General features: G+C 37.6%; 4 protein-coding genes and 1 long non-coding RNA gene across 7 annotated transcripts; 2 read left to right on the top strand and 3 right to left on the bottom strand.

Annotated features, from left to right (window-relative positions):
* Window positions 1-11,193: 11,193 nt before the first annotated feature.
* On the bottom strand, window positions 11,194-12,487 carry LOC147517806 (uncharacterized). The gene is made up of 3 exons (XR_015211568.1): window positions 12,361-12,487; window positions 11,799-11,920; window positions 11,194-11,359 (listed from the first exon to the last, which is right to left on the bottom strand). It is a non-coding gene; the product is annotated as an uncharacterized LOC147517806 (long non-coding RNA).
* Window positions 12,451-14,645, top strand: LOC147517805 (Transport protein particle (TRAPP) component). 2 transcript variants are annotated; one of them, XM_086589882.1, is made up of 4 exons: window positions 12,590-12,918; window positions 13,005-13,236; window positions 14,198-14,255; window positions 14,446-14,645. In XM_086589882.1, exons 1-3 carry the CDS (start codon window positions 12,646-12,648, stop codon window positions 14,233-14,235), a joined length of 543 nt encoding a protein of 180 aa, XP_086446008.1. In that variant the 5' UTR covers window positions 12,590-12,645; the 3' UTR covers window positions 14,236-14,255; window positions 14,446-14,645. The 2 variants fall into 2 exon arrangements, with proteins under 2 accessions (XP_086446009.1, XP_086446008.1); XM_086589883.1 differs by lacking the exon at window positions 14,198-14,255 and having other exon boundaries at window positions 12,451-12,918.
* Window positions 14,646-15,700: 1,055 nt separating this feature from the next.
* On the bottom strand, window positions 15,701-18,327 carry VPS25 (E2F/DP family winged-helix DNA-binding domain-containing protein). The gene is made up of 6 exons (XM_086589884.1): window positions 18,187-18,327; window positions 17,965-18,104; window positions 17,820-17,873; window positions 17,085-17,173; window positions 16,936-17,011; window positions 15,701-16,004 (listed from the first exon to the last, which is right to left on the bottom strand). The coding sequence occupies exons 1-6, from the start codon at window positions 18,243-18,245 to the stop codon at window positions 15,883-15,885; spliced, it is 540 nt and encodes a 179-aa protein (XP_086446010.1). The 5' UTR covers window positions 18,246-18,327; the 3' UTR covers window positions 15,701-15,882.
* Window positions 18,275-21,546, top strand: LOC147517803 (DNA-directed RNA polymerases II, IV and V subunit 8B-like). 2 transcript variants are annotated; one of them, XM_086589886.1, is made up of 6 exons: window positions 18,389-18,414; window positions 19,802-19,835; window positions 20,083-20,164; window positions 20,523-20,680; window positions 21,026-21,114; window positions 21,254-21,546. In XM_086589886.1, the coding sequence occupies exons 3-6, from the start codon at window positions 20,089-20,091 to the stop codon at window positions 21,363-21,365; spliced, it is 435 nt and encodes a 144-aa protein (XP_086446012.1). In that variant the 5' UTR covers window positions 18,389-18,414; window positions 19,802-19,835; window positions 20,083-20,088; the 3' UTR covers window positions 21,366-21,546. The 2 variants fall into 2 exon arrangements, with proteins under 2 accessions (XP_086446011.1, XP_086446012.1); XM_086589885.1 differs by lacking the exon at window positions 19,802-19,835 and having other exon boundaries at window positions 18,275-18,414.
* A 1,463-nt stretch (window positions 21,547-23,009) lies between these two features.
* On the bottom strand, window positions 23,010-27,431 carry CHX19 (cation/H+ exchanger 19). Its single transcript, XM_086594703.1, has 3 exons — window positions 27,070-27,431; window positions 24,812-25,813; window positions 23,010-24,381 (listed from the first exon to the last, which is right to left on the bottom strand). The coding sequence occupies exons 1-3, from the start codon at window positions 27,268-27,270 to the stop codon at window positions 23,176-23,178; spliced, it is 2,409 nt and encodes an 802-aa protein (XP_086450829.1). The 5' UTR covers window positions 27,271-27,431; the 3' UTR covers window positions 23,010-23,175.
* Window positions 27,432-27,799: the final 368 nt, after the last annotated feature.

Raw genomic sequence — 27,799 nt, 5'->3', positions numbered from 1 at the left:
TAGACACACCAAATGATTTACTTGGCTCGGCAAAACCACCAGAGGAGCAAATGGACCTTGCAAACGCAGTGGCAGTAGGAGAGAAAAAGGACTTTGAACACCTTCTGCTCGGTCATCAGGTTTGCAATTTATATATCTTTTTATGTTCAACTTTGAAAGTTTGGCATTTATATGATAATCACTGGATCCTTATCAATAGTAATACCTACTTTTGCATATTGTTATTTCATAAGCACCGTCACATGCATGTATGTTCTTCTTAACTTAGGTGCTCTTTTTAGTAAGGTCATAATAGTAACTAAGAAAAATCTTTTAAATAACCTAACTACTTGTTTAAATATATCTTTGCTTGTGTCAACATGTTTTTATCCTTTATGTTTTAAGTTCAAATGTATACCATATTGTACCATGATGACATGTTTGATGCGTACTTCCCTTTGTTATTACTCTATACTGGTAGCTCTTCCCATTTTCAATTATATCTTTCATTTTATTAGTACTTTTGTATATTTGTTTGCAATTCGCACTTTTAGAATTTGCTATGTTCCTTTCAGATATAATTGTGGTTGGTATAACTTAAACCATCCTATTATCCTCTATCATAGTTATCTTTGGGGTTTTATACCCAATAAATCCATCTCTCCTCACCCTCAACAATTCTATGTTTTCTTCTCTGTTCTTTTGTCTAGCTTGATGGTTTGGTATTCCCACCATTCCTCCTAGACTTGCTCTCATGTTTTGGCAGCAGGCCCAAGCGAGGCCTCCCACCGACAACAATGAGTATCTTTTCTTGGAATTGTCGTGGAAGCGGGGTTTCTGTGACAATTCGTTAACTGCAAACACATATGAACTCTATCAAACCTGATATATGTTTTTTCTCTGAGATGAAAGTAGATGCATCTACTAGTCTCAATTGTTTCTCCTCCCTTGGTTTCCAACATTTTGTAAACTTCCCATCGAACGATCGCAGTGGAGGCCTCTGGCTTGGCTGGAATGACAACTTCGATCTCGAAATTCTCCATTGTTGTGAAAGATACATTGTAGCTCTTGTTAAAAACAATCCTCTTGGAACTGAATGGTTATGTACCTTTGTCTACGGCCATCCGGACCACTCTCATCGATCATAACTTTGGAACAGCTTCACTAACCTTGCCGCAAATCACTCCTCCCCCTGGCTCATTGTTGGGGATCTAAACGAAACCACTGGTCAAGAAGAACAATCTGGGGGTAACCCTTTCCGTGTCACTCAAGCTTCCCACTTCCTTGATTTCATGTTTACAACAAATTTTGTTGATCTGGGATATGAAGGAGTTCCGATCCTTTTACTTGGAGTAATAAAAGATTTAAACGTAACGGAGCTGATCTCATAAAAAAAACGCTTAGACAAAGCCATTGCGAACTCAGATTGGATAACGTTTTTTCCGAATGCAAGAATAGTGAACTTGCCAATCATCAGATCTGACCATGGGCCTATAGTGGTTTATGTAACACCGCCTCAAGCCCGTACACTGAAATAATTTCATTTCCAGTCTATGTGGACAAACGTGCCAGAGTGCAAGAATGTGATATCCAAAGCTTGGAATACCGATTCCCAAGGCTCACAACCTTACCGTTTCTGCAGTAAACTAAAAAGAGTTAAAAGAGATCTAAACAAATGGAATAGGGATGTTTTTGGGAATATCCATTTTAGAATCAAAAGCATCCGCGAGGAGATCAGAAAGTGCCAACTGAAGCCTAACTCGGACCCTACCTATGAACGAAACCTGTGGAGGACCTTAACCAAGCCATCCAACTCGAAGAAAAACTCTGGAGGGATAAATCTAGAGATACGATGCTACACTGTGATGGGACAAACTCACATTATTTTTACCTATCGACTGTTGTTAGAAGGAATCGCATTGAGATTAACAAGATCAAGAAAACTGATGGCGCATGGGTAGAGGAGCGCAACGCAATTGGTAAAACCATTGAGGAGCACTTCAAAAATCTTTTCACTTCATCTAACCCGGCTACCAAAATCAGTGATCTAAATGTCTTTGAATCTGTTGTCACAACCAAAGAAAATCAAGAGCTCACTAAAGAAGTTACTCTGGATGAGATAAAAGAAGCACTTTTCTCCATGGACCCACACAAAGCCCCTGGCCCTGATGGTTTCACCCCACTATTTTACCAAAAGTATTGGGACATAATACACCTCGATCTCCTAAACACTATTAAGAGCTTCATGAACTCTGTCCACCTTTTGACTGAGTTGAATCATACAAATATCACCCTCATTCCAAAGTGCCAAAAACCTGAAACTCTAGACCATTTCCGTCCAATCAGCCTGTGCAATGTTAGCTTAAGAATACTCACAAAAGTTCTCGCAAACTGCATTAAACCGCTTTTGGAGAAATTCATCTCACCATCCCAAAGTGCTTTTGTAAAAGGAAGACAGATTTTTGACAACATTGTCCTTCCCATGAAATTATCCGCACTATGAAAAGGAAAAAAGGCACAGCTGGATGCATATATGGCTATTAAGCTAGATCTAAGCAAAGCCTTCGACAGAGTTGAATGGGATTTTCTTCTGGAAACTATGGAAGCACTTGGTTTTTGTGAAAAGTGGAGGAAATGGATAAAACAATGTATCTCCACCACTTCTTTCTCTTTCAAGCTTAATAGATCACCCACCGGCTTTCTTAAGCCAGAAAGAGGTATCAGACAAGGAGACCCCCTATCACCTTTTCTGTTCATAATCTGCATGGAAGTTCTCTCGTGACTACTCACCAATGCCGAAAAGGAGAAAGGTCTTCATGGAGTAAAAATCAGCAGAAGTGATACCCCTATATCTCACCTACTCTTTGCCGATGACAACTTTATTTTCAGCAGAGCAAATATAGCTGAAACACATGTCCTAAAAGATATCCTCGAAATTTTTACAATTGCATCGAGACAGGAGATCAATTTTCAAAAGTCAGGTATCTTCTTCAGCCATAATACTCATCATCGACATCAACGTATTGTCAAAAGAATCCTCAAGATTGGGAAGACCATTACCCATGCCAAATATTTGGGAGCTCCTCTAGTTCTAAGAAGGAAAAACAAAATTGATTTTGAAGAAGTTTTAGAGAGAGTTACCTAAAGAATGGGGTGGAGAGCAAAACTTCTTTCTCAAGCTGGAAAACTTACTCTCATAAAAGCCGTAACCTCGGCAATTCCCTCGTACATCATGTCGATTTTCCCCCTGCCAGTTTCAATTAAAAAAAAACTGGATTTCGTAAACTCGAACTTCTTTTGGGGACAAACAAACAACAACACAAATAAGGTGCATTATACTTCTTGGAACAAGATTTGTCAGCCAAAGTCGTGCGATGGACTGGGAGTTCGACTTGCTTCACATCACAACACTGCTCTACAAGCAAAATTGCTCTAGCAAATAATCAAAGAGCCTGACAAACCATGGGCCACTAGTCTCTTGAAGATGTATGCACGTGGACAGTCAATGGTTAGAGCTACATGCCCAAAAGGCGCCTAGAAGATATGGAAAGGCATTATCAAAGCAAGGGATGATATCCTTACACAACTTAATTTGCTGGCATATCGGAACAGGAAGAAACATTGACATATGGCTGGATCCTTGGATACCAACCTTACCAAGTAGAAAACCAATAGGGCCTCCGCCACAAGCAAGCCCGTACAAGTGAGTGGAAGGCCTCATTGACAATGGAACTCGGACTTGGAAAATAGTTGCTCTCCACAATATCTTTCTCCCAGATATTGCAACAGAAATCATGAAAATACCGCTCAGTCACAACGAGCATGTTGACTCCATAAGATGGATGGGGGAAAAAGACGGTGAACTAACAGTGAAGTCTGTGTACAAGTATCTAAGTAAAAGCACAGAAAACAATAACAACCACAATCCAAATTTTTGGAATCACTCGTGGAACCTAGACACAGTAGAAAGAGTAAAGCTCTTTTTCTGGAAAGCCATTTGCAACAACCTTCCCACAAGGGAAAACCTATGGAATATAAATATAATCCCTTATGGAATTTGTCCACGCTGCAATAACCAGGTGGAATCTACTACTCGTGCACTCTTTCACTGCAATTTACTCAGACATGTCTAGTATGCTTCTAATCTTTCCATTAGGACAGATCACTGGAATCAAGATACTACCCTTACCTCTATTATCACCACCATTATCGCTAGAATACAAAATAAGACTGAGATAAGAGACACTCTAAGTACTCTTGCTTCTATCATGTTCTCAATATGGACCAATAGAAATGATCTAATTTTTAACAACAGGCACACAGATGCAATTAATATAATCCGTAGAGCTTCAACCTTCATAACTAACAAGAAAGAACCTTATGCTAAAAGCAATTACATATATAGTTGGCTCAAGATAGAAAATGACTACCACTACCTCACTACAGATGCCTCTTGGAATAGTAATACTAACCAGGCAGGCCTTGGTTTTTCTATATGGAATAATTTTGGATATTGTATTGGTGCAGGACATGACAGAACCAGTGCCGCTGACCCAGAAGAGGCAGAGGCATGAGCCATCCAAGGAGGAGTAGACTTGTGTCGACGTTTGCATCTCCGACGTGTCACCATTTTGACGAACTGCAAACACCATGCTGAAGTCTTCGAGCAAAAAGGAACCAATTTATCTTGGGTAGCTAGATCTGTGCATATGATATTTACTATAGTATCTCTTTGTTTGATCATTGTAATTTCTTTTACATTTGCAAAGACTCGAACATTATTGCTCATGTACTCGCGGCTAGGGGACAACAAGCCCCTTCACATTTTACTTTGAACCCTGCTATGGCAAGGTCGTTGATTACTTTATGTATGGATGTAAGGAATGTAGGAAGCTCTTCCTAGTTTTGGAAGTGTATTCCTTTTATCTATACTAGTAAACGGGTACGTGTGTTGCACGTTCTAGGAAAGGAAATTGGGGTGGAGAAAATCAAAGGAGTGAACGCGTGTAAATTAGAATAGTAATATATTACATTTGTTTGAATGGATATATTATGTAATACATTTTAGATTAATACAGATCGAGGTATGAAAAAAAACTTCAATAAGAAAAAAACACTTCAATACGCTAGTTGTGTTCTTTGTCCAATTTGTTTTTTGCTGTTTTGCCATGGTGCGAATAAATATATTCGAAGAGGTATTTAACCGCTTGTAATTTAGTCAATATCAGTGCATATGCCACAAACTAATTGACCAAAAAAATAGGTATTATGTTGATGAAGTTAACTTTTGTGTTGTTGGTTGTGTAATTATCTTGTCGAGCATTTATATGTGATTGATGAACATTGTTGGATTCATATGAGTATACTATATGTAAGATATAAGAATATTGTTGTTGGTTGTGTAATTATCTTGTTGAGCATTTTTTTTTATTTATTTAGAAATGATCATATTGAGAAACAATTAGAAAAAATACATTGGCCTCTGTTGATAGTTGTTCTATAGAGCTATTAAGTCGGATATAATATGTGGAGTGAATTGAATGTATAAGTAAAAGCTTTATGGAAGATGTCTATGTGGCAAGATTACCATGTAAAAACTTTCAATATATTGTGGATCTCATTTCGTGTGTATAGAGATTGAATAATTCAAATGACGGAGTGATGATTTTTTTCAAATCATCTGTATGGAGGCGAAAAAAAGAAGAAATTATGGATGCTAGTCGCATCGCTGAATTACATCTGTTTCACCCTGTCGTTAGTCGCACAATCCTTTGATCAATTCTTGCACTGGTTATTGGTTCTCATTCTGAAAATGCTATTATCACCCAACTAGCTCCACATGTAGTACTTTGACAGAGTGCATAATGAAGGAGTTCAGAGGCGTTAAAAGCGTGATCCATTGTGCACACTAAGCCCAAACCAAAAATGCTCATTTGCACAACGTATTTTGTATCTACTAAGGTGAAAATTTGTGAAGAACGTTATCAAGTAAACTGCTTATTCTGTCTTCTGTATCATGCTTTATCTTTTTCGGCATAGATATAATTTCCCATCGTTTGATTCCATGACTGAAGAAACTTTCAAGTTAGGAAAAAAAAAGTAGTACAAAAAATTAGTTTATTTATAGTAGTGCAAAAAATCTAAAAACTACATCACACTTACACATGCAAGAAGGAAATACTGAGACTGGAACCTACTACCCAGATGTCTTCTTCGAGTATCAGTCATTCGTTGTGTACACCTGATTGGCTGACTCTATTGTTCGTCGAAACACATGAACAAACACAAAAATGAAATAAAATAAAATTAGATGAAATGCACTAACTTGGAGATGAAGGTCACTATGCAACACTGGCACATTAGTTGTCCCTGCTACTCCTGCTGCCCCATTGCCTCCACCTGACTCTAATGATCCAGCAACAAAATGCCCATTTTTGGTAATCTTATGTGAGAGGGTTTTATGCAAAATAATTTATTGACTTTGGGCATCTTCTGGGGAATGGATCATATCCTTTTTCACTTAAAACTTGTGTTAACTGGCTTCTTTTCAGAGGCATTAATCTTGATGTTTTCGACCCTGTTTTTCTTGTTCATCTCTGCCAATCTCACAGCCTTAAGGTTTTCCCCTTTTTCTGCCTAGAAGCCTCCAGTTCTGGGAGCCTTGCCTTGATTCTCTCAACTTCTTCCCTATTAAGCTCGCGCTCTGCCACAACCATCTGCTTCCCGAGGTGTTAACAGTTGCAAATTAATAAACAAAATACCAGTAACTGTTTGTGGGTTGGCATTCGTACCCCAACATGCTTCAACAACTGCACCCACTTGCTGAACTCCTCTTGAAGTGGCGCCAGGTGGCAAATGCAAATGATAATGTGGTATCATGTGATGCCAAAGAGGGGAGTCTTCGACAACCATAACAACGGTTCTTGAAGCTAAACCAACTTTTCAAGACAAAGAGCTCTTACTACATAGCTTTCCACCGTATAGGCTACTAATTAGCTCTAACTACACTTACTTGTTCAAAGCATGGCTAAAGATTTATAAGGTTTATAGAGAAGGCCCCAAAGCGTCCACATTTGAAGTCATAATGCTTTCTTCTCAATACACTGATTGTCTCGATCTGCTCATTAATGGGATAGAGACACTGACCTGATATCCAGCAGTAAGGGTGAACGTGTTTGTGACAAATTAACCAACTCAATGCTCAATGCTGATGGGGCTGTTGGGAATTCAAGTTGTGTTTATGGTGGGAGTGAGGTACCAGGAAGTTGATATAGTGGCTACTTATAGAGGATAAGGTAAAATCCAATCTATTATATTGCAAGAACGAACTCAATGCAATATCAAGCCAGTAGCGTGGTATTGGGTTGGCGGCACTAATAAAAACAGTCGAAACAAATTTGAAAATATTTAAAGTGAACTCAAATACTGCTCTAACAGTTCTGCCACTGAAAAAATATCTAATATCCAAATATAATCATAAACTTAGAGTCCAAATGAGTAGCTTACATCACTATCATTAATAATACACAATTCACCATAGTTTAAAATAATTGAAAATTACATAATGGTAGGGGCCTACTCCTAGGGTCCTCATTACTGGATAACTCCTTCGAGTTCTGCTCAGAGATGATAAAGGCAAAAGAACCTATACCTATTAATTTCTGCATGCTCCAATCCATCTCCAACCTTCAGTACTATAACCACATATTCTTTGTTCAAACTTTTATTAAAACTAAAGATCATAATAGATGTAAGTGTAACTAATCTAAAGTTTCTAACCTTGTAAAGTTTGCGGATTCTCTTAGATGCGACAGTCTTGTCTTAAGTTTGCACGGTATCATTTAAGTTGTATGAATAATTTTTTTGTGCCAACATAATAAGGGCGTTTTATTTCCTGTGTTAGTTTTAAAGAACTAAGTATCTATAAAAACAAATAGTAAATAATCACTGCCCACAAAATCGCAGTAAGGGAAATAGTATTTTACAACTTATTTTTTGTTGTGAAATAGCTCTCCAGCAAGTTACTGATGGAACGGAAAAGATCAAAGTTAAAGAGCAAATAATTGCTTTAAATCCATAAAAATGAACAAAGAAAACACAGAAGATAAATTGAAAATCTCTGTAAAATGTGTCAATACCTATTACTAAGTGAGAGTTTTGCATGAAGTTTTATTTCAGCCTAGACTTTTCATATAAATATTTTTCCAAAAGAAACCAATGAATTTATAGCAACTGAAATCTCAAATAGCAAACATGTGAGTAACACATGAAGTTAACGTTGCAAATTTCCAATGTGATAGTGATCTTTCTAAATTACAATGGTATCCACAAAAACCGCCATTATAGGCATATAATAGGCAATCAAGGCAAAATATGTGAAACTTCGACTATATGCAGCACCAAAATCAACCTTATCTTCCATACTTCAGAATTTAGGCACTAAAATCAATCATACGGGACCTAATTAGAAAATCATTTAGAATTACTTCATAAATTATTCAGACTGCCATAAGAAAAAGTTAATCCCAAATCACATAACAACCGTCAAAAAATTTCCATACTCTCGGACCCATTTTATTTCAGCCTAGACTTTTCATATAAATTCAGACTCGCATATTGTTCAGAAAGTAGTGATAGACACCATTCTTTTCTTTTGACTTCCTTTCTTATAATAGTTAGAAAGCAATAAAGATACAACAACTTCTAAAACTACATAGACTGGCTAAGGACATGCACAAAATGCTTAGCACAGAGGTCATCTGCAATGGTATGACATGGCTCGCAGACAAATAAATACACTACTCAATTTAGCCAATTATATTCAGCAGGAGCAGGAGCTGGAGCTAGTTACAACAATGACAGCAACAACAACAACAAACAATGCAAGTTTAACCAAAGATCCTGCCCATTCTTTCATAGCATTTCCATTTAGAAATGTTACTCTTAGCTACGTCCTGCATACCCAACAAAAATCTGAGTTAAGAAATCATCAACTGTGATGTTAGCATAATACATGCAATGATGGGAGACGTACCTGCCTTAAGAGAATGTTATACAGTTTGTCCTTTGCTAGCTACTTCTTTCAGGTTGGGTTCTCTTGGAAATGCCTATGTTTAACGATAGGGACATAATGGACAATTAGAACCCTCAACACTAAATGAGGAAAAACCAAATTATTAATTACTAAACCACTACCCACAGCCTTTCAAGGCCAAATGTTTGAAACCTTCAACCAATCAACCATATAACAAACAAATAATTAAATAAATTTAAAAAATGAAAGGATAACATCAAATTTGTTAAGGAGGTCTAATATATAAATGACTTTTATTAGTACAACTAATATTAGTTTTTAGCTACTTAATACCAAATTTTCAATTACAAAAACACTATAAGTAACAATTCTCATTTGATCAAAATATACATTGTTTACATGTCCAACCGTACATGAAAGTATGAAACACCTCATAAAGGAAACCGGTAAACAGTATATGGCATTCACATAAAAAAATCAAGGCCAATAGTAGTGCATGCCTTGTCAATAGTCTGTGTTGTAAGGGCATACAGTGGGGGAGCCACCAATTTCATCTTGACAGGATAATCCTCATTTCCAAAGAAATTTTCATTTCGTGGCACTGCAAAATGGAGGAGAATGGACGTATTCAGGGCTACAACAACTAAAATTTGGGCAAATAAGCTAACCAAATCATATTAGCAAAAGAAACGAAACGAATTAAAGACAACAGTATGAGATCATGACCTTGATGTGAAGAACCCCATCCATCTGAAAACATTTCATTTCAATGTCTGCTTGTATTTTTAGCGGCTGTAGGGTCATGCGCCTCCTAATGTTGATTAAAAGAGTATCTTTAATCTCATCTGACACAGCGGGTACCAGCTTAGTCACCTGTATAGTGAGCAATTGATAAGTTAAAAACAAACAGAATACCTTCTACTACCAAATAATGAGTGGCGTGAATTGTAGTTACCTCCTTCCCATCTGGACCAACTTCCTTAATCTCACGTGTAAGTGAGTTTAAAATAGAGTCAGGATCATTCACGATTAACTTGAATGCCTGCTTAAACAATAACGCTTAAACCAAATTACAATTCAGTCAACAACGTGACTTTAAGGTGAGCATGGTCTAAGAAATTACCTCATATGCATGTCCATATTTTCGGTATAGAGGTCAACCAATACTGATATAGAGATCCTACCGGAAGAAAATACAATCATATTATTAAGCAAACTAATAGATAACAACCAATAACTACACTAAACAATTAATTCAATAAACTAAATCAACAATTCATAGATTGAGTCTTCCAAATTGAACAAACTTCAACTCGTAAAAAGCCCCTGTCTCCTTTGCTAGTTTAAGAATATGTAGTAAGTTAGATCGAGATGCTCAATCCTGCTTAGGAAGGGGCTTTGTCCTCTTTCCTCTCTTCCATAGTTTTCATAGTCCTACTCTTTCCTCTCTTCCATTGTTTTCAATGTGCTGTGTTTATTTCCTGCACCAGTTCCCCATTCAGAAAAGTATTATGTGACCTCTTTATCCCCTGTAGCTGAAGATATATCTCCGACATTGCGTCAATTAATCTGCTTACCTTAGTGTAGTGGTAACTTGTCATAATTGGATAGGATTACCAGAAATGCTTCAGTAATTCTTGTGGTAGATGCCGAGTTATGCAGGGCTTCCTCTTTATTTCCCTCTGGTAGTCGGTCAAGGACATTTTCCTAAGGGCTCTTGCCAATGTGATACTTGGTACTTGAGTGATGTTGAGTTAAGTCTATTAGAACCTTAAGCACAACATCAGGCCTAACAACGGGATCACTAAATCCATTTTCTCTCATATATGAAATCAGATTTTGCAAAAAGCAACAAGTATGCTGAGTGTTCAAGTCGTGATTGATTGGTTCTGTGCTGAATTCTGCATCTCCCACATTTCTAACAGTGTTAGCATACTGAGAATCATAATATTGTTGAGGATCCTTAATAGAAAGAGGTGCAAATGGAAGCTTATGATGAGGATCCTGCAGATCTTCAATTGAAACCATCCAGTAGACCATTTCCATCCTTGCTGCTTGAGTTGCACTCTCATCCAACTCAGCCTGTTTGGACCTAGAAAGTGCTTATGCTGCTACAATCCAAGTGTTTCCTAATGCAACATGTTCGGTTCTTCCTTGAAGAACAACTGCTGCATGCTGGTTAAGATTATGTGAGAGATTGTACTCATCACACTCTAAGTCAATAGCTCCTTAACTTTCATCACGATGCAGCAAGCCGAAGATACGACGTAGGAAAATGTTGAAACTCGAATTGCTGTTGATCATGGTTTTGCATAAAACTCTGAATATCCAACTCCATTCGCAGAACTGACATTAACCAGTAAAAAGAAAGTCAGGACCAGAAAAAAGATAATTAAGGTTAACAACCTTAAAGCACTGGCACATGGTAACCACACTGGGCTGATTTATCGATTCTCGATCCAATTCAAACCTTGATGTTTACCGCTTTGTACACCGTGTCTGCACCCCGGCGTAACTGTGTAAGTTCCCAAATGTTTGCAAGCCAAGTTGTCTTGTACTCTGCTATATATATTGCTATATATACTCTTTTGGGAACGATCATGTCACTTCACTCAACCCACCCCCAATTAGAATTAGTAAGATGTACAACTAACCAAGTTACACTATGTACTACCAATCAAATCAATCCACTCATAAAAAAAAAATGTGATATTTAAATTAATCGTGCACCTTAGAGTTCGAAGTAAAGGAGATTGAAGTCTTACAGAGTTCAAAGATAACTTACAGGTAAAGGAGATTGAAGTTCAATGAGGCTGCTTTGGAGAACACCAATGCTAACTGATAGAAGCACTGATTCTCCGTCTTAACTGTGAATCTATTTCCTAAACATTGAACTTCCTTAACAACCTGCATATAGTAATACCACCCATTCTATATTTAAGCACAAATAATGGGTCATAAACTTAGAATTGAAATTCAATGAGGTTCAATCCAGGATTTTGAATCAAAAGAGGGGCTGCTAGTAGAAATGTTAACTAATAATTGTTTTGGTGGTGAAATTTTCTTTAAGGCATAACATTGACCCACACCAAACAGTGAAGAACAAAAACATTCATAAGCAAGACAACTCAATTGAGTGATAACACCATTGTCCATACAATTATGCCTAATTGCCAACACTGAGATTTTGCAAAGTTATCATACAGAGGCTATGAGCGTGCAAGTGCAACATAAACTCCGATCTCAATGTAGAACACATGATAAAGATGATGCTAAGAGTGCTCATAAGTCATAATGAACATCAATACTTTGATATAATTGTAATTAAAGGCTTTAAATGCACTTACCCTTTGATAGGGACTTGGAGGCTCAGCATTGATAGTACGGAACATAGTCTGATACCTTTGTTTGATGAAGAGAATATGGCTTGATTTTCTACCACAATACATTGAGTCACAATCGATTGTTAATGTAACAAAAGTCAAACGTGATGACTTGTATATCTTAAAGTCAAATCGAGTGTTTATTGGGCCCTCGATTCACAAATTAGTTTATCCAAATTGGATCTTGATTAAGTCTTTCCCCCAACATAATAATAAGAGACGAGTGGAGCAAAAAAAAAGAAAGAAAGAATGGTGGGTCGTGAAGTAGCAGAGAGCTGTATAGACAGCGTGATTACGGAGATGGTGTCAGCATATTGCAACCGTTTTTACTCCGCCAAACCCGAACTCGCTTCTCCTAGAATCGAAGCCATCGGTTTCCAAGTCGGCCTTCAGCTCTCCGAAAGGTATACTATGGAGCGTCCTCGTTTTACGGACCATCTTGAAGCAATCAAGTTCATCTGCAAAGATTTCTGGTCCGAGCTTTTCAAGAAGCAGATTGACAATCTCAAAACTAACCATAGGGTAAATATATAATAACTCTAATAAATTCCTCTTCTTTATTACTACAAATGCTGCTGCTCAACTTATATTCATTCTTTTCTTCTCAGGGCACGTTTGTGCTGCAAGATAATCACTTCCGTTGGCTCACACGCATGTCGATTGAACCATCCAAGAATTCATCTGATCACCCCTCTGGGAATACTACTACTACTACTAAGACTAAAGAATCACAAGCTGCTGAAATGCATCTCTGTTTCCCTTGTGGAATTATAAGGGGTGCACTTACAAATTTGGGAATCCCTTGTGCTGTTTCTGCAGAGGTGTCAAATCTTCCTGCATGTGAGTTTACTTTATTCTTGCTGGAATATATATAATTTCCCATACATCTGCAATTTGCTATGCTGAGTTTAATGAAATACTTAGTGTGTTTTGGGCATTATTGATCAGCATCACAATTCGCTTGATCAAAACTCTCTAAACAGCTGGCCCTGGAGCCTCACTGTTGTTACACATGTTTACAAGTAGCAGGGAGGCCTCATTCTTCCTGCCCTTTTGTTTCGTTAAGGTATCAAATAAAATTTGATTTAAAGGCTTAGGATCATATACTACATACCCTTTCTGTGTATTACCGATCTTACACTTTTAGTACTCGTTAGTATATTTGGAAGCTCAGAAGAGTGTAGCTATCAATTACATATATGTCCAAACTCTTCTCTTCTCTGGGTCCTGAATTGTACCACCATATTATATTGATGCCCGAATGATGGAAAAAAAAGAAATAAAATTGGATTGAATAGGGATTTGTTGAAATGGGTACTAGTGCCTAGTGCGTGGATGGAAGGGGGAACTTTAGATATAAGAAAAATTTTCTCACGTTATCCCCTCTTGCAAATGCCTGACTAGTCTACCCCGATCCACATTTTGTACTGTTTCTTGAAGTTTTGTATTTCCTCAACCAGTTCCCGTTTCATTTTTCAAAGCAACTTCTCTATATTCTCATAAAAGTTTGCATCTTGTTGTCATTCTTCGGATGACTATTTCTTTCAAAGTATCTATTGATTCTTTGGTGATGAACTTGACCTAGTTGAGACTGTAAAGGCCATTGACTCAGCTCCAGCAAGGAGTTTTTTGATGCAACACATGGATGTGAAGAATTGAAGACAAAAGCAGAAGGCAGGATATTTCATTTGATAATATCAAGGGCATATTTACTTGAAGAAATGATTTATTTTTTTTTCGAAACTTGGACATATGACTAGCTAAAACAAATTCAAATACTATTTTGCTGCTGTATGCATAGGTGGATGCTGTATGGAGATGACTATTATTATATACTGATGGCGGGAGTGCTGGTGGAGGTAGTGGGAATGAATACGGATACAAATCTTTGGTTGGAATAAATGTGTCTTTTGTCTGGCTGAAGAACACCCAGTGCATATTTAAATGACTGCACATTGTTTTTAGAGTGGACCCTTGTTTAGAACTCCATCAATGATTAATCTGACTCACTGACAAGTTCTCTTTTTTATGTGAAATTGCTTGATACAGGTTCATTCGTGGTTCGTATAAAAGCTTGATAGTCTTACCAGGGGAAAGCTTTTTGTGGAGAAGTTTATGATGTGGAACCAGGGTGTTATCTCCTTGTCATGTTATCTGTATTTTAAAATGCTGCTGCCAACTCTTAATTAGTATGAAGATTTATAAATTTGGCCATTTAAAGAAGCACAAATGGCCATGTTTTTGTCTCACTGCGCCTCAAATCTTTGTATTTTCTTATGCTTCTCTTTATTATTTTCGTAATCATTAATTGTGTATAAGCTACTACGAAAGTAAAAGATAGAGGAACACACACATACGCATTCAGATGTATAGAGCAAAAAATAATGCAACACTGACGAAAGAGTATTTTCAGACGAGCTACGAGAAGTTTAAAGTTCGGCACTAAAGTCTTGATAATAATATATAGGTGAATCATTTGGAGATCAGATGAACAGAGTGTGTTGAAGACTTTAAACCAAGATTGTTGCTCATCAATGACCAACTCAGAACAATTGGAAAGACAGCCTAAAATCTGGTGAACATGAGCAAAGGCCACCTTGTGGTGTTCAGGAGTTCTGGGCAGGAACCATAGAAGTGGAAGCAGGCGTTTGGGACTTGGGAGAGAGAGCTATGAAAGTATGAAAAGGCATCTCAGGCATTCAAAATGAGGAAAAAGTGTTCTGAGTTGGTGGAAACTGGAAAGCAGTATGAAAATAATTAGGATAAAACCAAGAAGGATACTGGTAGCCCTTTCTCATCATCTTACAATGGCAGGGCTAACTCAACTTTCCAGAAATCAAAGTTCCGTGAACCATATCCCTTTTCTTACGAAAACAAACCGTCTGAAATCACCAATTGAACTACAATGTTCAATTTTTTTTTTAGTTGTCTAAATTTTTGTTTTCGTACTCATTCTTTTTCTTCAGGTCAGCAAAACTCCTGTTGAACTTTCCACCAAATAAAGCATTGCAAGTTTATACATCATTCATAAATAAATGATAAATTTACAACATCTGGTAAACCCAAAATCAAGACAACATGCAAGTCTTTTGACGTACAGTACTAATATGGGTCTTCAATCTCTTCTATAAAACTTTGACAAAGTCTGCGATCTCCTTTCAGTCTCCTTTCTATTAGTTGAACTGTTAAAAGTTACAACGGTGGCCAGCAAGCATAATAAAAGGAACAGTTCAGTGCATTTGATTCGGTGTACGTGCATTCATATTTGCATTCCTGATAAAGTTTAGAGAACAACTAACAAAACTGAATTAAATAACTCAATGTTTATTGATAAAATATATGAAATAAGTCAAAAATACAGTGTCAGTTCTTGGACAACAATATGACATTATTGTCGTCGGCGTAGGTTCCCAGCCTTGCCATTGTGTTCTGGAATACTGGCACCCTCAGTAAGCAGTTCAATTTGGCACAACACTAGCGAATAAATTACACTGAGAACTTCACTCCTTCGTCATCGGCAGAGGTCCCCTTAAAAATTGCAGCCTTCCCCTTGTTTTCCAGTAATTTCAGAGCTCGCATCAGCACATTGTGGTCCATTCCATGAAGCTCTGAACCAAATAGTGAAAAATTAGTACCACAGTAGACCACTTCCGAGCATATCATCCAACCAGATAATTTTGGTAGATGAGGACAGAGAGACATTCAGGATGGTGAATGGCCAAATTGGTGCATTGCACTCGGAAGGTTTAACAGTTCAAAACTTCAGATAGTGAAAGGGATACAATGTACTAATATGCATAATACTTAATGTAGGGGGGGGGGAATCTATGAATATAACAACACAAAGAAGCTGCTTATCCAAGCATCTTTATATTTTGCTATTTGCCCTCATTGCCAAGAGGAAGTATGGTCACAAGACACATGCCTTCACCATAGCAACGATATAGGCTCAAGACAGTTACAAGCCCAAATATGTGTGGGATAAGCATAGATGAAGATAATTATTCTACAATAAGGGAAAGAAAAGAAAGCAAGTGTGGTACTATAAAGTATCTACTACAATAGCTGAAAATAACAGAAATTTGGATTACACTTGAGATCAAGGTTAAAACCCAACAATAGAGTTTTACTATCAAAAGTACAGACACAAAGATACATATGACGCAACAAATAACATGTCTGAGCAACTAAAATCCTTTGTAGGATATCTCATCCTTCTTCGTGTAATAGTTATTCTATATTAATATAAATTCTCATTTTACCGATAAAAAAAAAAAAAACTAAAATCCAGATCATATAGCAGTCAGTAAACCTTTAGTATGATAACTAAAACCCAGATCATACTGCATGATCTGGCACAGGAGAAACTTCCTTCATTTAGTCAGAAGCTATAATGTAACATCTTAAGTTTGTGCTACTTGTATCCCATAGGAGATGCCTAATCCATTAAATGGAACACCTTCTGACCAATATTCGTTGGCTTGCTCCAAGAGAGCAACAAAAAATTTCTCTATTGAAACAACAGTGTAAATAGGTTACCTGTTCCCCGAGATTCGATTCCGGTACGTATCTCCTCCACTGTCATAACACTGTCCTCCAATCCATTATCCTTCACCTAATCATACGTGGGAGGAAAATCAGAATAAAATTATTAACTGAAAATACAGGATAGTATAACCTGGACTTACAAAGCTTAATATACAGTCAGCCCAATCTTGGATTCGAAGCCAAAGGATAAGACATTTTTTGTGTCCTTTATCTATCCATTCAGCTCGCCCTGTAAGATAAAATTGAAACTTGAAGGCTTAATATGGACGCTTCTAAACTTGAGACCATGTGACTGGTCCTATAAAGACACACAAACAGAAATGAAAACTTTGGAGGGAGGCTAAAGATTATCTACTCACAATATAGATTGACTCTCATACAAGTATGGAATTTTAATACCAGCAGAGGTTTTCGTGTTACTAGTGAAAATGGGTGGTACATAATTATTCAACTTGTCTGATCCTCTTCTTGTAGGCTAACAAAATGAGCATATACTTTCTTCTCAGAAGGAGACAAACCTCACCTATCAGCCTAGAAATATGAGTCAAGTTTTGATGAGGCTGTAACTCCTAAGAAATATATATACACTCTCAGAATTGGTTGATGAGGGAAGGCCCAAAATTATACTGTTATATAGGTAAATTTCCAAAATCCAATACTATTCAACCTATGTCGACCGATTTTATAACCTTTTGTTTTCATTTTTTTTCCCTTACCATTGAAATATTGGTCCGATATATTGGATACTTTGGACCCAGGTTGAAGATAAATCTGATCTTTCCAACCCAACAACAGGTCTCAAGTCAATAGAGAAACGGAAATTGTAACAGTTTTCCTTAATAATTGTGAGTGTATATATATGTCAAGCGAGATACCTTCTGAGACCAAGGCCGACAGGAAGACCTCTTTTGCTTCATGATTGAGTGATCCTGTAAGGAAACAGAGAGCTTTAGTGTATGTTACAATTAAAAATAATGAAACTAATGCGGCTGCAGAACATGAAGTAAGAAAAAGAGATACTTTGAATAAGTGGATTTGTGAAAAGCAGGAAGTCCTCTTCCAGTGGAATAAGAAATATCTTATGAGTCCTACAGTAATCAAGTATGAGCTCCTTCCAAAGTTGCACCTGTCTCTCCCGAGTATCCTTCACTGCCTGTAAGCTAATAAAATAGTGGACAAAATGGTTAATCAAATACCATGAACAAATAAACCAACGCCCATAGTTAAAAAAAAGGCGCGTACGTGAAATAAGGCGGGTAATTAAAGAAAGGCGGTAGCTTAAACTCTCCCAATTTCTGCATCGGTAATTGTTTTGCTGCTGTTGTGACTTGTGAGGGAGGAGAAGAATTTGTTCGGTATTGTTAAAAAGCCCAACGCCCACCAATAAAATAAAGCCCAATTCATCTCTCTAAAGTCAAACACATTCTTTAGAGAGCCTTCTTCCTCCTATTCTCAACAACCAGGAACCAGGTACTCTCTCTCTCTCTCTTCTGTATTTTTAATTTCATCATCTAGTTCCTTTATGTTTTGCTGCTGTTGTAAAAATATCATCTTTTGCAGTTTTTAATGATGTGAATGTGGTTTTTTAATTTTTAATCCAACGTTATTAGAATGGTATTGCTTAATTGCGTTTTCTGAGCAAATTGCTATAAGTTCGAATTCCATTTTAAAATGGTGTAGTAGTTTTCAATTTAATTAAGTTGCAGCAATCCTTGAAATTGGTTCACTGTATTTGGGTGATAATAGGATAGAAAAGGTTATGCACTGTAAGACGTATCCAGAAACTGAAAATTGTATTGTTGTCTGGTTCCAACGTTAAAAGCTATACTTATTTTGTCTCATGCGTGACTGTCCATTTAATTAGCTGCGTTTACTATGAATGAAGATTTTAGGAAGGAATGGCTTTTGGACAACCTTCCAAGTGGTTTAAGAATATAGTTTAACATTGAAGTCTATGATGATAGTAGTACTACCAATTTTGATATTTTGATTTTATGGTTACAATGGTACAATAGTTGTTTAAGTTAAAGACAAACTATTTTTTTTTTGTTTTTGTGGTAAGTGTTTTATAATTTTTTTTAGTGTGACATAGGTGAAATCATTTACAAATAAGAGTAGCTATAACTTTTAAATATACTTGTATATTGCCCTTGCCGTACGGCGTTGATTTTTTAAAAAATTGCAACTGAAGGCCAGTCCCACAAAAGCCCAGCAGAAACCCATCCGAATTGCAACCGAAGCCCAGCCGCACTTGTTGACCACTATCAACACACCCCCATTAGCACTCTTGGATGTTCCACGTCATAAACAAAATCCAAAACTTAGAGATTGGGGTGGTTGGTCCCACCCTTCTCTTCTTTGTTATATAGACTAGTATTTGCCCGTGCCGTACGACACAGATACGCGCACCTTCGGCGCGAAGGCGATGAGTGATGACGGCGGTGTTTGGAGAAGAAAACAAAATAGGGGGTTTGTTTGGAAAAGAAAACAAAAGAGGGGATCCTATGAGCCTGTTTGAGATCACTAAAACAGCATACCACCAAATAACCCCACATTCGTCCACGTCATAAGCCCATAAAATAGGGTTAGACTGTTAGAGCCGTAGGATGGAGGCCCTGCGGTCCCCACACTTCCCTTCTTTGTTATATAGATTAAAAGAACAAAAAAAGGAAAAAAGGAAATATTTGCCACAACAAATTTTGATAATCAAACAACAACAAATGGTTGCAAAACATAGCAAATGAAATTCGCCACAGTATTATCAAACAGTGACAATTAAACTCTCACAAATTATTTGCAATTGCCACATGACAAATTTGCCAATGACAAATGATGACAAAATTTGCCTTTGCCACAGCTCCTATCAAACACAGCCTAGTAATCAAAATCAAGTAAGTTGTCCAACCATCTTCTTTAACTATTGGTTTTCTTATAATTGGTTTTCTCTTTTGCTACCTTTTTAATGTCCATGCTTTTTTAGGGTTTTGCAAATACTAATAATATCATTAATACGGAAAACCTGTTTTTGCTAATATCAAGTATGAAAATAGCTAGAACCAAGCAACCCCAAAGTGTGTATGTTTGCATCAAGTGTTTGAAACATGAAATTTTCTTCTTATCCACGTGTTAACACTACAGAAAAAAATGGCCGCTGAAGCTATTTTTGATGAAATATTCACTGTGGACAAGATGGATCCAGATGGCAAAAAATTTGACAAAGGTAATAATGTGTTTTTCTCTATAAATCAGAATTGGAGTCAAGTTATTTATATGCAGTATTGTAAGTTTGTATGGAGCTAATGGGTCTTTGATGCAGAATGTCTTCTTGGATAAGAATCTTTGTCAACGCTGCATCGTTGTTAAGTTTTGTACTAAGTCCGCATTATGTATTAGTTCTTCTTTAGCAAAACTTATTGCCATTAGTGTTACATTGAAGTAAATTGTTTAATAAGCTGCTGCATTTCTAAAGCTTGGGTTCTTTCTTTCATTGTAGTATGAATCTTAGGCACAGGTTATTCACTTTTTAGATATCAAAATAATTTGTTGGTGCAAAACTTTCGGGACATTTGTTTTTTCAGTCTCTCGCATTGAAGCATCGGTCGAGCAGTCCGCTATAAAAATGCAACTTGATGTGAACACGGAGATATATCGAATTGGTGTTAATGATAAATTTACAATGATGCTAGCTTCCACACTAAGTTCAGATGGAACTCCTGATACTGGCTATTTTACTCAGGTAATTCCTTGTTTTGATGTATTGGTTTTGAGAATTTATGATGATGAAGAAATCTCATTTAACATATAACCTTTAGAAGAGTTGGGCCTTTATCATTGAATGAAATATCTGGTCATGCTTGATGCTTCATGCCATGGCGTTTACTTGAAATCGTAGCACTCATGTTTCTTCCCTAGGAGTTCTCTTACTATCATTTTTCTTCCTAAATTTTTTATTCTTGTTTCAAATCTGGGGTCATCATCAGCCGCTCAAATATGTGTACCTCAATTAGTTTTAGCTAATATTCTTGAGTACTTTGGACGCGTTGGTTGAGTTATAAATCTAAGTTGATTGCATGTCATTCAGGGTGGAAGAAAAACACTTGCTGACAAATATGAGTATGTGATGCATGGAAAGCTTTACAAGATTACAGACGGTGCCCCAGGAACAATAGTGTATGTATTTATTCTAATTTATTTATGTACAAATGCTTATTGTGCTCACTAATACCTCCTTTCCAAGTACTTATGAGTTGAATACCATCTCTGTTATCTATTATTAATGATCATTCTATTTTTATCATATTTGGTCTAGGGATGTGTATGCTTCTTTTGGTGGCCTTTTGATGAAGCTCAGTGTACCAGTCGCCCATGCTGCTAAGTGTGAGTTAGATCAGAGGTTGTTCCTCCTTATGAAGAAAGTTTGAATAACTTTGTTCTGATTCAATGCATCGGAAATTAAATCTATCCAGAGTAAACTTGTGCACATTGTATTGCTCGTTGAATTGTGTTATCTTCCCCTGTTAACTTCAAACTCATGGTTAGTTGTTTTCTAAGGTTGTGATGGTACTCGAAATACTTTCTGATATACACTCACATTTCTTTGGAGGGCTTAGATTGTAAACCATTTATTCTGCATATGCTGGCTGTATTGAATGATTTTGCAATTAGATGTATGGATTCGTTGGAGTTCATTGTTCAATGTATAGTTTTCTCGTCCGGCGGATTAGATAGTTCTTGTGGATGATCTGGAAAATTTTCCAAAAGGCATGGCTCTTTTACCTGAATTTGCTCGAGTTGGTTGTATGTCATTTCTCCTCTTGGGGGAGTCCCCTCTCCCCACCTTTTCCCAGCCTCTAGGGTTCCATTAACTGGATGTATTTTAGAGAAGGGTACCCGTGAGAGAAACTCCGAGGAGCTAGGCTTTAGAAGTCGGGCGAAGCAAGGTAAGGTATCGGTGGTATCCCAAGATGTCCCAGATTGAAAGTGTTAGTCCGGTAGATGTCTGCCTACCCCCCTAGCTAGCTTTCCCAAGATAGCCTTGGTTTTCTTCTTTTTATAGTAGTGTTCCTTCACTTCCTTGTGTGTGGTCCCTGTAATAATAGGGTAATTAGGGTCATTAGTGTTTGGTATGTACTCTGGATGTCTGGATCGTGGAATGTTTCATTTCAAATTTAATTCCAACTCTTTTCGTCCATCATATTGATAGTCAATTATAAAGGTGAATTCCATATAGGTTAATCTCAATCGTGGTCGATTGGCATGTATGCAACTGCTTATACGTTTATTGAGGGCTACTTAGATTCAGGACATGCCCAATTTATTCAGCTGATCATAGTACAAAATATCTCTATATATCGCGATATTTGGGGATATCTATCTAGATTTCAGAGAAAGATATATAAATATCACTATATGTTTAGAGATATATACGACTGCAAATATCGGTGATATTTTGACAATATTTGCGATATTTGTAGATAATTTGTGATATTTAGAGATATTTGGCGATATTTTGTGTATATAATTATTTTATTTAATATTTACTATTATATTTCAAATAAATATAAATAATGTATCATGATATATCAAGAAATATCTATAATATTTATGATATTTGTTGATATTTTAGATATATTTACGATATTTGCATGTGAAACAATGTCAGATATCCCACGATATATATCTAGAAATTGAATATCGATAAATATCCATATCCTGATATTTTGTACTATGCAGCTGATTATACAATTGATGGTTATTTAGATTCAGGACATATCCAAATTAGGTGGGTAATCGAGACTATATTTTGTACAGTGGGGATGCTATAGATGGGCAAAACTTTCACCTGTTAATTTGCAATCCTTCCACCCAAGTACACTCGGTTTCATTTTAAAAAAAATATCGACGATTATATTTCAAAAAAACTTCATTTTAATTTATTTTTTAATCAGGATCAAAACTTTGTTGAGCGATCCATAGTCTTATAAGTTATAAAGTTATAATTTGCCAACATTTCAAAACTGGTTAACGAGAGACCCAAAGAAGAGAGACGAATGGGAAGTCTGTAATTCCAAAAAATGAAATGGTCCCCTCAGCCAGCATACAGATTTACCAAATACAGTCTTTGGAGAATGTACAAAAATTTATAATTATGTTTCAAGGTAACTGTACTGACTAGTGTGATCTAAGTAACTGGAAAGATAATAAACATATGTATGTATCAGCATACAAAAATTACACAGCGGAATCAGACTCATCGTCCAGTTCTGCTCTTTCGAGCACCACTTGGTTGCCAGAAGGGTTATATTGTTGAATCACTACAGCAGATGCCATTGTTGAAAACTCAGATGATGCCAACAAGCTTCCAACTGGACCCAATTCCGGGCAATCAGTTGAATCAAGTAGAGGTGTTATCGGAGGCATTCTTCCCACCAAGAATAGATTGCACTTGCTCACTTCCTTCAATACACCTATAATATCAACCTTACCTTCTACCACCTTTTCCTCATAAGATATGGAGTCGGTAGTATAGGCGAGTTTTAAGTCCTTCAAGAACTCCTCATCTGCTTTCTTCTCATCAGTTGTATCCTCTATCCCTATCGTGGCAGTAGTAGAATTGTTAGTACTCTTACTAGTCTCCATCAGAGACTTGCCTTGTTGTGGAAGGAACCTTATCACAGTAAGGCTTATGCCTGGATGTTCAGCCATTCGAGCACCATAGGCAAGTGCTTCACGATCATCGCGACCACCGAAAAATAGTGCTACTATTCTGAATGAAACGTTGCTGGCTGAAACTTGGCTGGTCCCACCAAGGCCACGGTCAATGACAATGCCAACAGAACACGGGGCATTCTTTAGGATCCGTTGGTTCATTAGGTGGAATTCGTGACCAAGTGATTCCAATGCACCATCCACTCTCTGATGCTTGTGGAATGGGAGAAGAACCAAGGATACAAGTTTTCCTTCTGCACTCATGCAGACGTCCTCATGGATCGTATTGAAAGCAGAGATTGCAGTCATGGGGCGGATGGAGACGGTGCTCAACTGCTGATACGCTTCAAAAGCGATGACAATGTGATCAGTATCCGAGGTCTTCCTGTTCCAAAAGGGAAGTCCATTTTTGCGTGCCTTATGGACCATGGAAATGGCTGATGATCTCTCAGATAGCTCCATCAAATGCATGGCATAGACACAGAGACCACGACGCCTGGTCCCACGAGATATCTCAATGAGGTTGATCAAGCTAGGGATTGTCGGGTTGCTATGGAAGCATGACAGTATTCGGAGCTCAGTATCAAGGTCCTTGCGCTGGATGGTCCTATGCTTATAATATTTAGTCTTTCTTGCAGGTTTATATACTGCCATCACTAGAGGAGTAGTAATGAAGGTGGTGAACAATGCCATCAAAACTAAGATGGCAAAGGTTTGATCATTCAAAACCTGCAAGACACACACAAACACACACACCTTTAAGTTTGGTGGAGTAACAGTTGATTCCGTTATAACTTGATCTTGTGCTATGTGCGTGAACGATAATATGGCATATCATGCATTTAGTATTGTCGGTATGTCGAGCAACCTATTAAAAATTGATTTAGATGATGATGATATGATAAACTGATAATTATCTATGCACATTGGCGGTTGCATATATGTTACCTAACATGTATACGAAGACTGCTAAGGAGATACCTTTCAATGAATTGCATCATAATCCTCCCCAAGAAGACAAGGAATTTTGTCGCCTAGGGATCCAAGTGTGAGGTAATTCTGTTTCTTAGCATTTGTTTTTAGTTAATGTATAGGCATACAAGATATTTTTCATATTGGATGCGGTCCTGTTAGATTGACTTCTTACAGATGTACATACCTTTCGGTCCTTGCCAATGTTGAGAACAATAAGCTCCACCAATCCTTTAGTATTCATAAGTAAGCCGAGTGCAAGTGCCTCTCTGCGGGGCACTTTAAACATCATGGACACAGCCACTGTTCCTACGATCTTTCCAAAACAGGCTGTGACTATGACAACGACAAGCAATCCCCATGACATTGCCCCTTCTATGGTGGCAACATTTGTTTTTAAACCACTTGACACAAAATAGAGTGGAAGGAGAAGGCCGGACACCAGGTCCTCGATCTTCTCTATTAAGACACCTGAAAAGGATCCGTCTTTTGGTACGATTATCCCAATTACAAACGCGCCAAATAGGACATGTATGCCTATAGTGTCAGTGACAAACCCAGCTGCCAAAACAATTGATAGTGTAGCACATATATATATTTCTTTAATTGGTTCTCCCTCAAAGGACCGTCGAGCCATGTAATTAAGCACAGGTCTGATGGCAAATATTGCAAATAGGATGAATGCAACCCCAGAGAGTAGAACCCACAGTGAGACAAGTGGGGAGGTACCAGTGCCTGATAGAGCAATGGCAAGGGCAAGAAGTATCCAGGCAGCAACATCATTGACGGCGGCAGCTGACATTGCAATGCGCCCCACGTCGGTGGTGAGGAGTTTCAGTTCAGCTAGAATCCGAGCAAGGACCGGGAATGCAGTTATGGACAATGAAACACCCATGAATACGAGAAAAGGAGCTTGGGCTACTCCTTTAGATACAGTGGCACGAAGTACATACGATGTGCCTATGCCTAGTATGAATGGAAGACTGATTCCAGCCAAAGCAATGGCAAGTGCCCTATTCCCAGTTCTCCTTATTGCACGAATGTCCAATTCTAGTCCAACGAGGAACAAGAAAAACACCAGACCCAAGTTGGCCAGTGTGTCTAACACTGTCATGCTCTGCTTTGGGAACACTGTATGTAGGAACTTCTCATTACGCCCAATTGCAGATGGTCCCAACAATATTCCTCCCTGCAAATGTATATTGATCATTAGTGACGCACTTAACAATCAGATACCATAATTATCCATTTTTCCATATATTTTCATTACAAGGAAAAATTCATTTCTAAACTTTCCCCTGATGAACGCCGCGCGTAACAGGTAACTAGTCGACTAATGCCCATCAAAACTTTTGAAAAATGTCATTCCCTTGTTTAAAAAAGAAACTTATGGCAAAAGTACTGTTTAGGAAAACAATTATAAACATAGATTCGCCTAAAGTATTTTTTACACCTATACATAACAGACCAAATAGGGAATTTCTACCACGTAGGTAAGGCGCAAAGAATTGCCTCAGAACCTGATTCGTTTATGTTTTTTTCACCGTTCTTAAAATTATGTAACTAAAGATAAATCCATATGCGACCTACATTCAATCTGGCAATTGTCTATATAAACCATATTTAAATGGTCAAGGGTTTTCGAAAAGGACTCCTAATGAAGCGTCAGTATATGCCGAATATGAATTTTCCTGGAGTGCACGCACAACAAAAAGTGGACAGACCAAAATAAAAGGCACTACATACTAGACTCCCTTTTCTTTTGTGAATTAGTTACATTCCCTAATTCACATTTCCCATTATCAATGTAAAGGTGTGTTTTATTTGTCTCTTACAAATAAGGTGATGGAGGGAAAAGGATTTGGGAATTGGTTTAGACCGAGTTCGTTGTTGAGCGAACTGCCTACGTATCTTCTCTTGATTCTGGGGGGAGAGAAGAATCAGGTCTGACATAGTTCATGCAGGTGGTATTTATAGTTGTTGAGCATGAAGATCTGCGCAACACATGTAAAAATGAGTATAGTTGTGTGGTTGAGATCTAGGATGCGTGTATGGCTAGTGTTAGTAGGAATCCCGCAATGATGGGGAGTGGTTGGGTTGTGCCAGTACGGCTCTGGTAATGATTGCATCTAGATAATGGATGATGTCATTAGATGGAACATTCCGCATGAGGGTGTGCGAGTTGAGCTACTCTGGAGCGAGCTCATAGGACGAACATCTTAGATCGTGTGTTCGAGCTGAAGGTGTAAGTAGCTCGGAAGCGAGCTGAGTATACCACTTGCGTGCGGTGAATTGCTATGCAGCAAGTTCGGAGAACGAGGACATGAGGTCGGTGCGGTATTTCTGTTTGTGTTGGACACGTGTGTGGTATTCATTGGATGTGAATACTACTCCCTCACAATCAAGAAAAAAAAAAGTGTTAGAGAGAGAGAGAGAATTACATACAATGATCTCTGCAATGACCCTTGGCTGCCGTAGAGGCTTGAGGAGTAAAGCAAGGGCTCTAGTAAAGACCACAACCAAACATATTTGAAGGATAGCAAGCGGAAGAGCATAATCAAGTGGATTATCACCTTGAAATGCACCATTTGATGTTGCTTTCATTGGTGCTGGGCATGCTTTTGTAACGTTGTTCATTGTCGCCATTTTGATTGTTATGCCCACGCCACCACCTTACACCCTTCCCTTCCTTTCTTTTCCCTCTTAACAATCACCCTTTACCCTACAGCAGATGGTGTCGTTCTTACTTATAAAAAAAATGGTATTTGTCATGAATTCTGGAATCGTGTAATATAGTTTACAGTTGTAAATTTGGTATTAGTTTTGTCCAGAAAAAGACTCATTTTCTAATTTTGAGAAGTGATGCTAATTTTAGCCTAGCAACCTTTACAAGTGGTGGATCGCCTAAAGTTTTGGCTTATCATGTGGGGGATTTAGTTAGTATGTCATTGTGGACAACATACAAAAATCATGTCTAATATAAAGTACCCTTGGGTTATATAATCATTATCTTCTGTCTTCTGATGTTGTTCATATTACATTCCTAGCCAGACAAATCAGATGATGAAGGTAGTGCTTTGTTCGTCTTAGTCATGAACGTGCTCATAAAAATGTTCGAAAGTCTATAGAGTAAAGTATTGTTTTAGCAGCCACGATATCGACGGGCCGGCTATTT

The sequence above is a fragment of the Coptis chinensis genome, chromosome 2 (genome assembly GCF_015680905.1).
Source record: "Coptis chinensis isolate HL-2020 chromosome 2, ASM1568090v1, whole genome shotgun sequence".
NCBI classification, from domain to species: Eukaryota; Viridiplantae; Streptophyta; class Magnoliopsida; order Ranunculales; family Ranunculaceae; genus Coptis; species Coptis chinensis.
The sequence above is the reverse complement of the archived record's forward strand: the minus strand, read 5'-3'. Positions and strand labels throughout refer to the sequence as shown.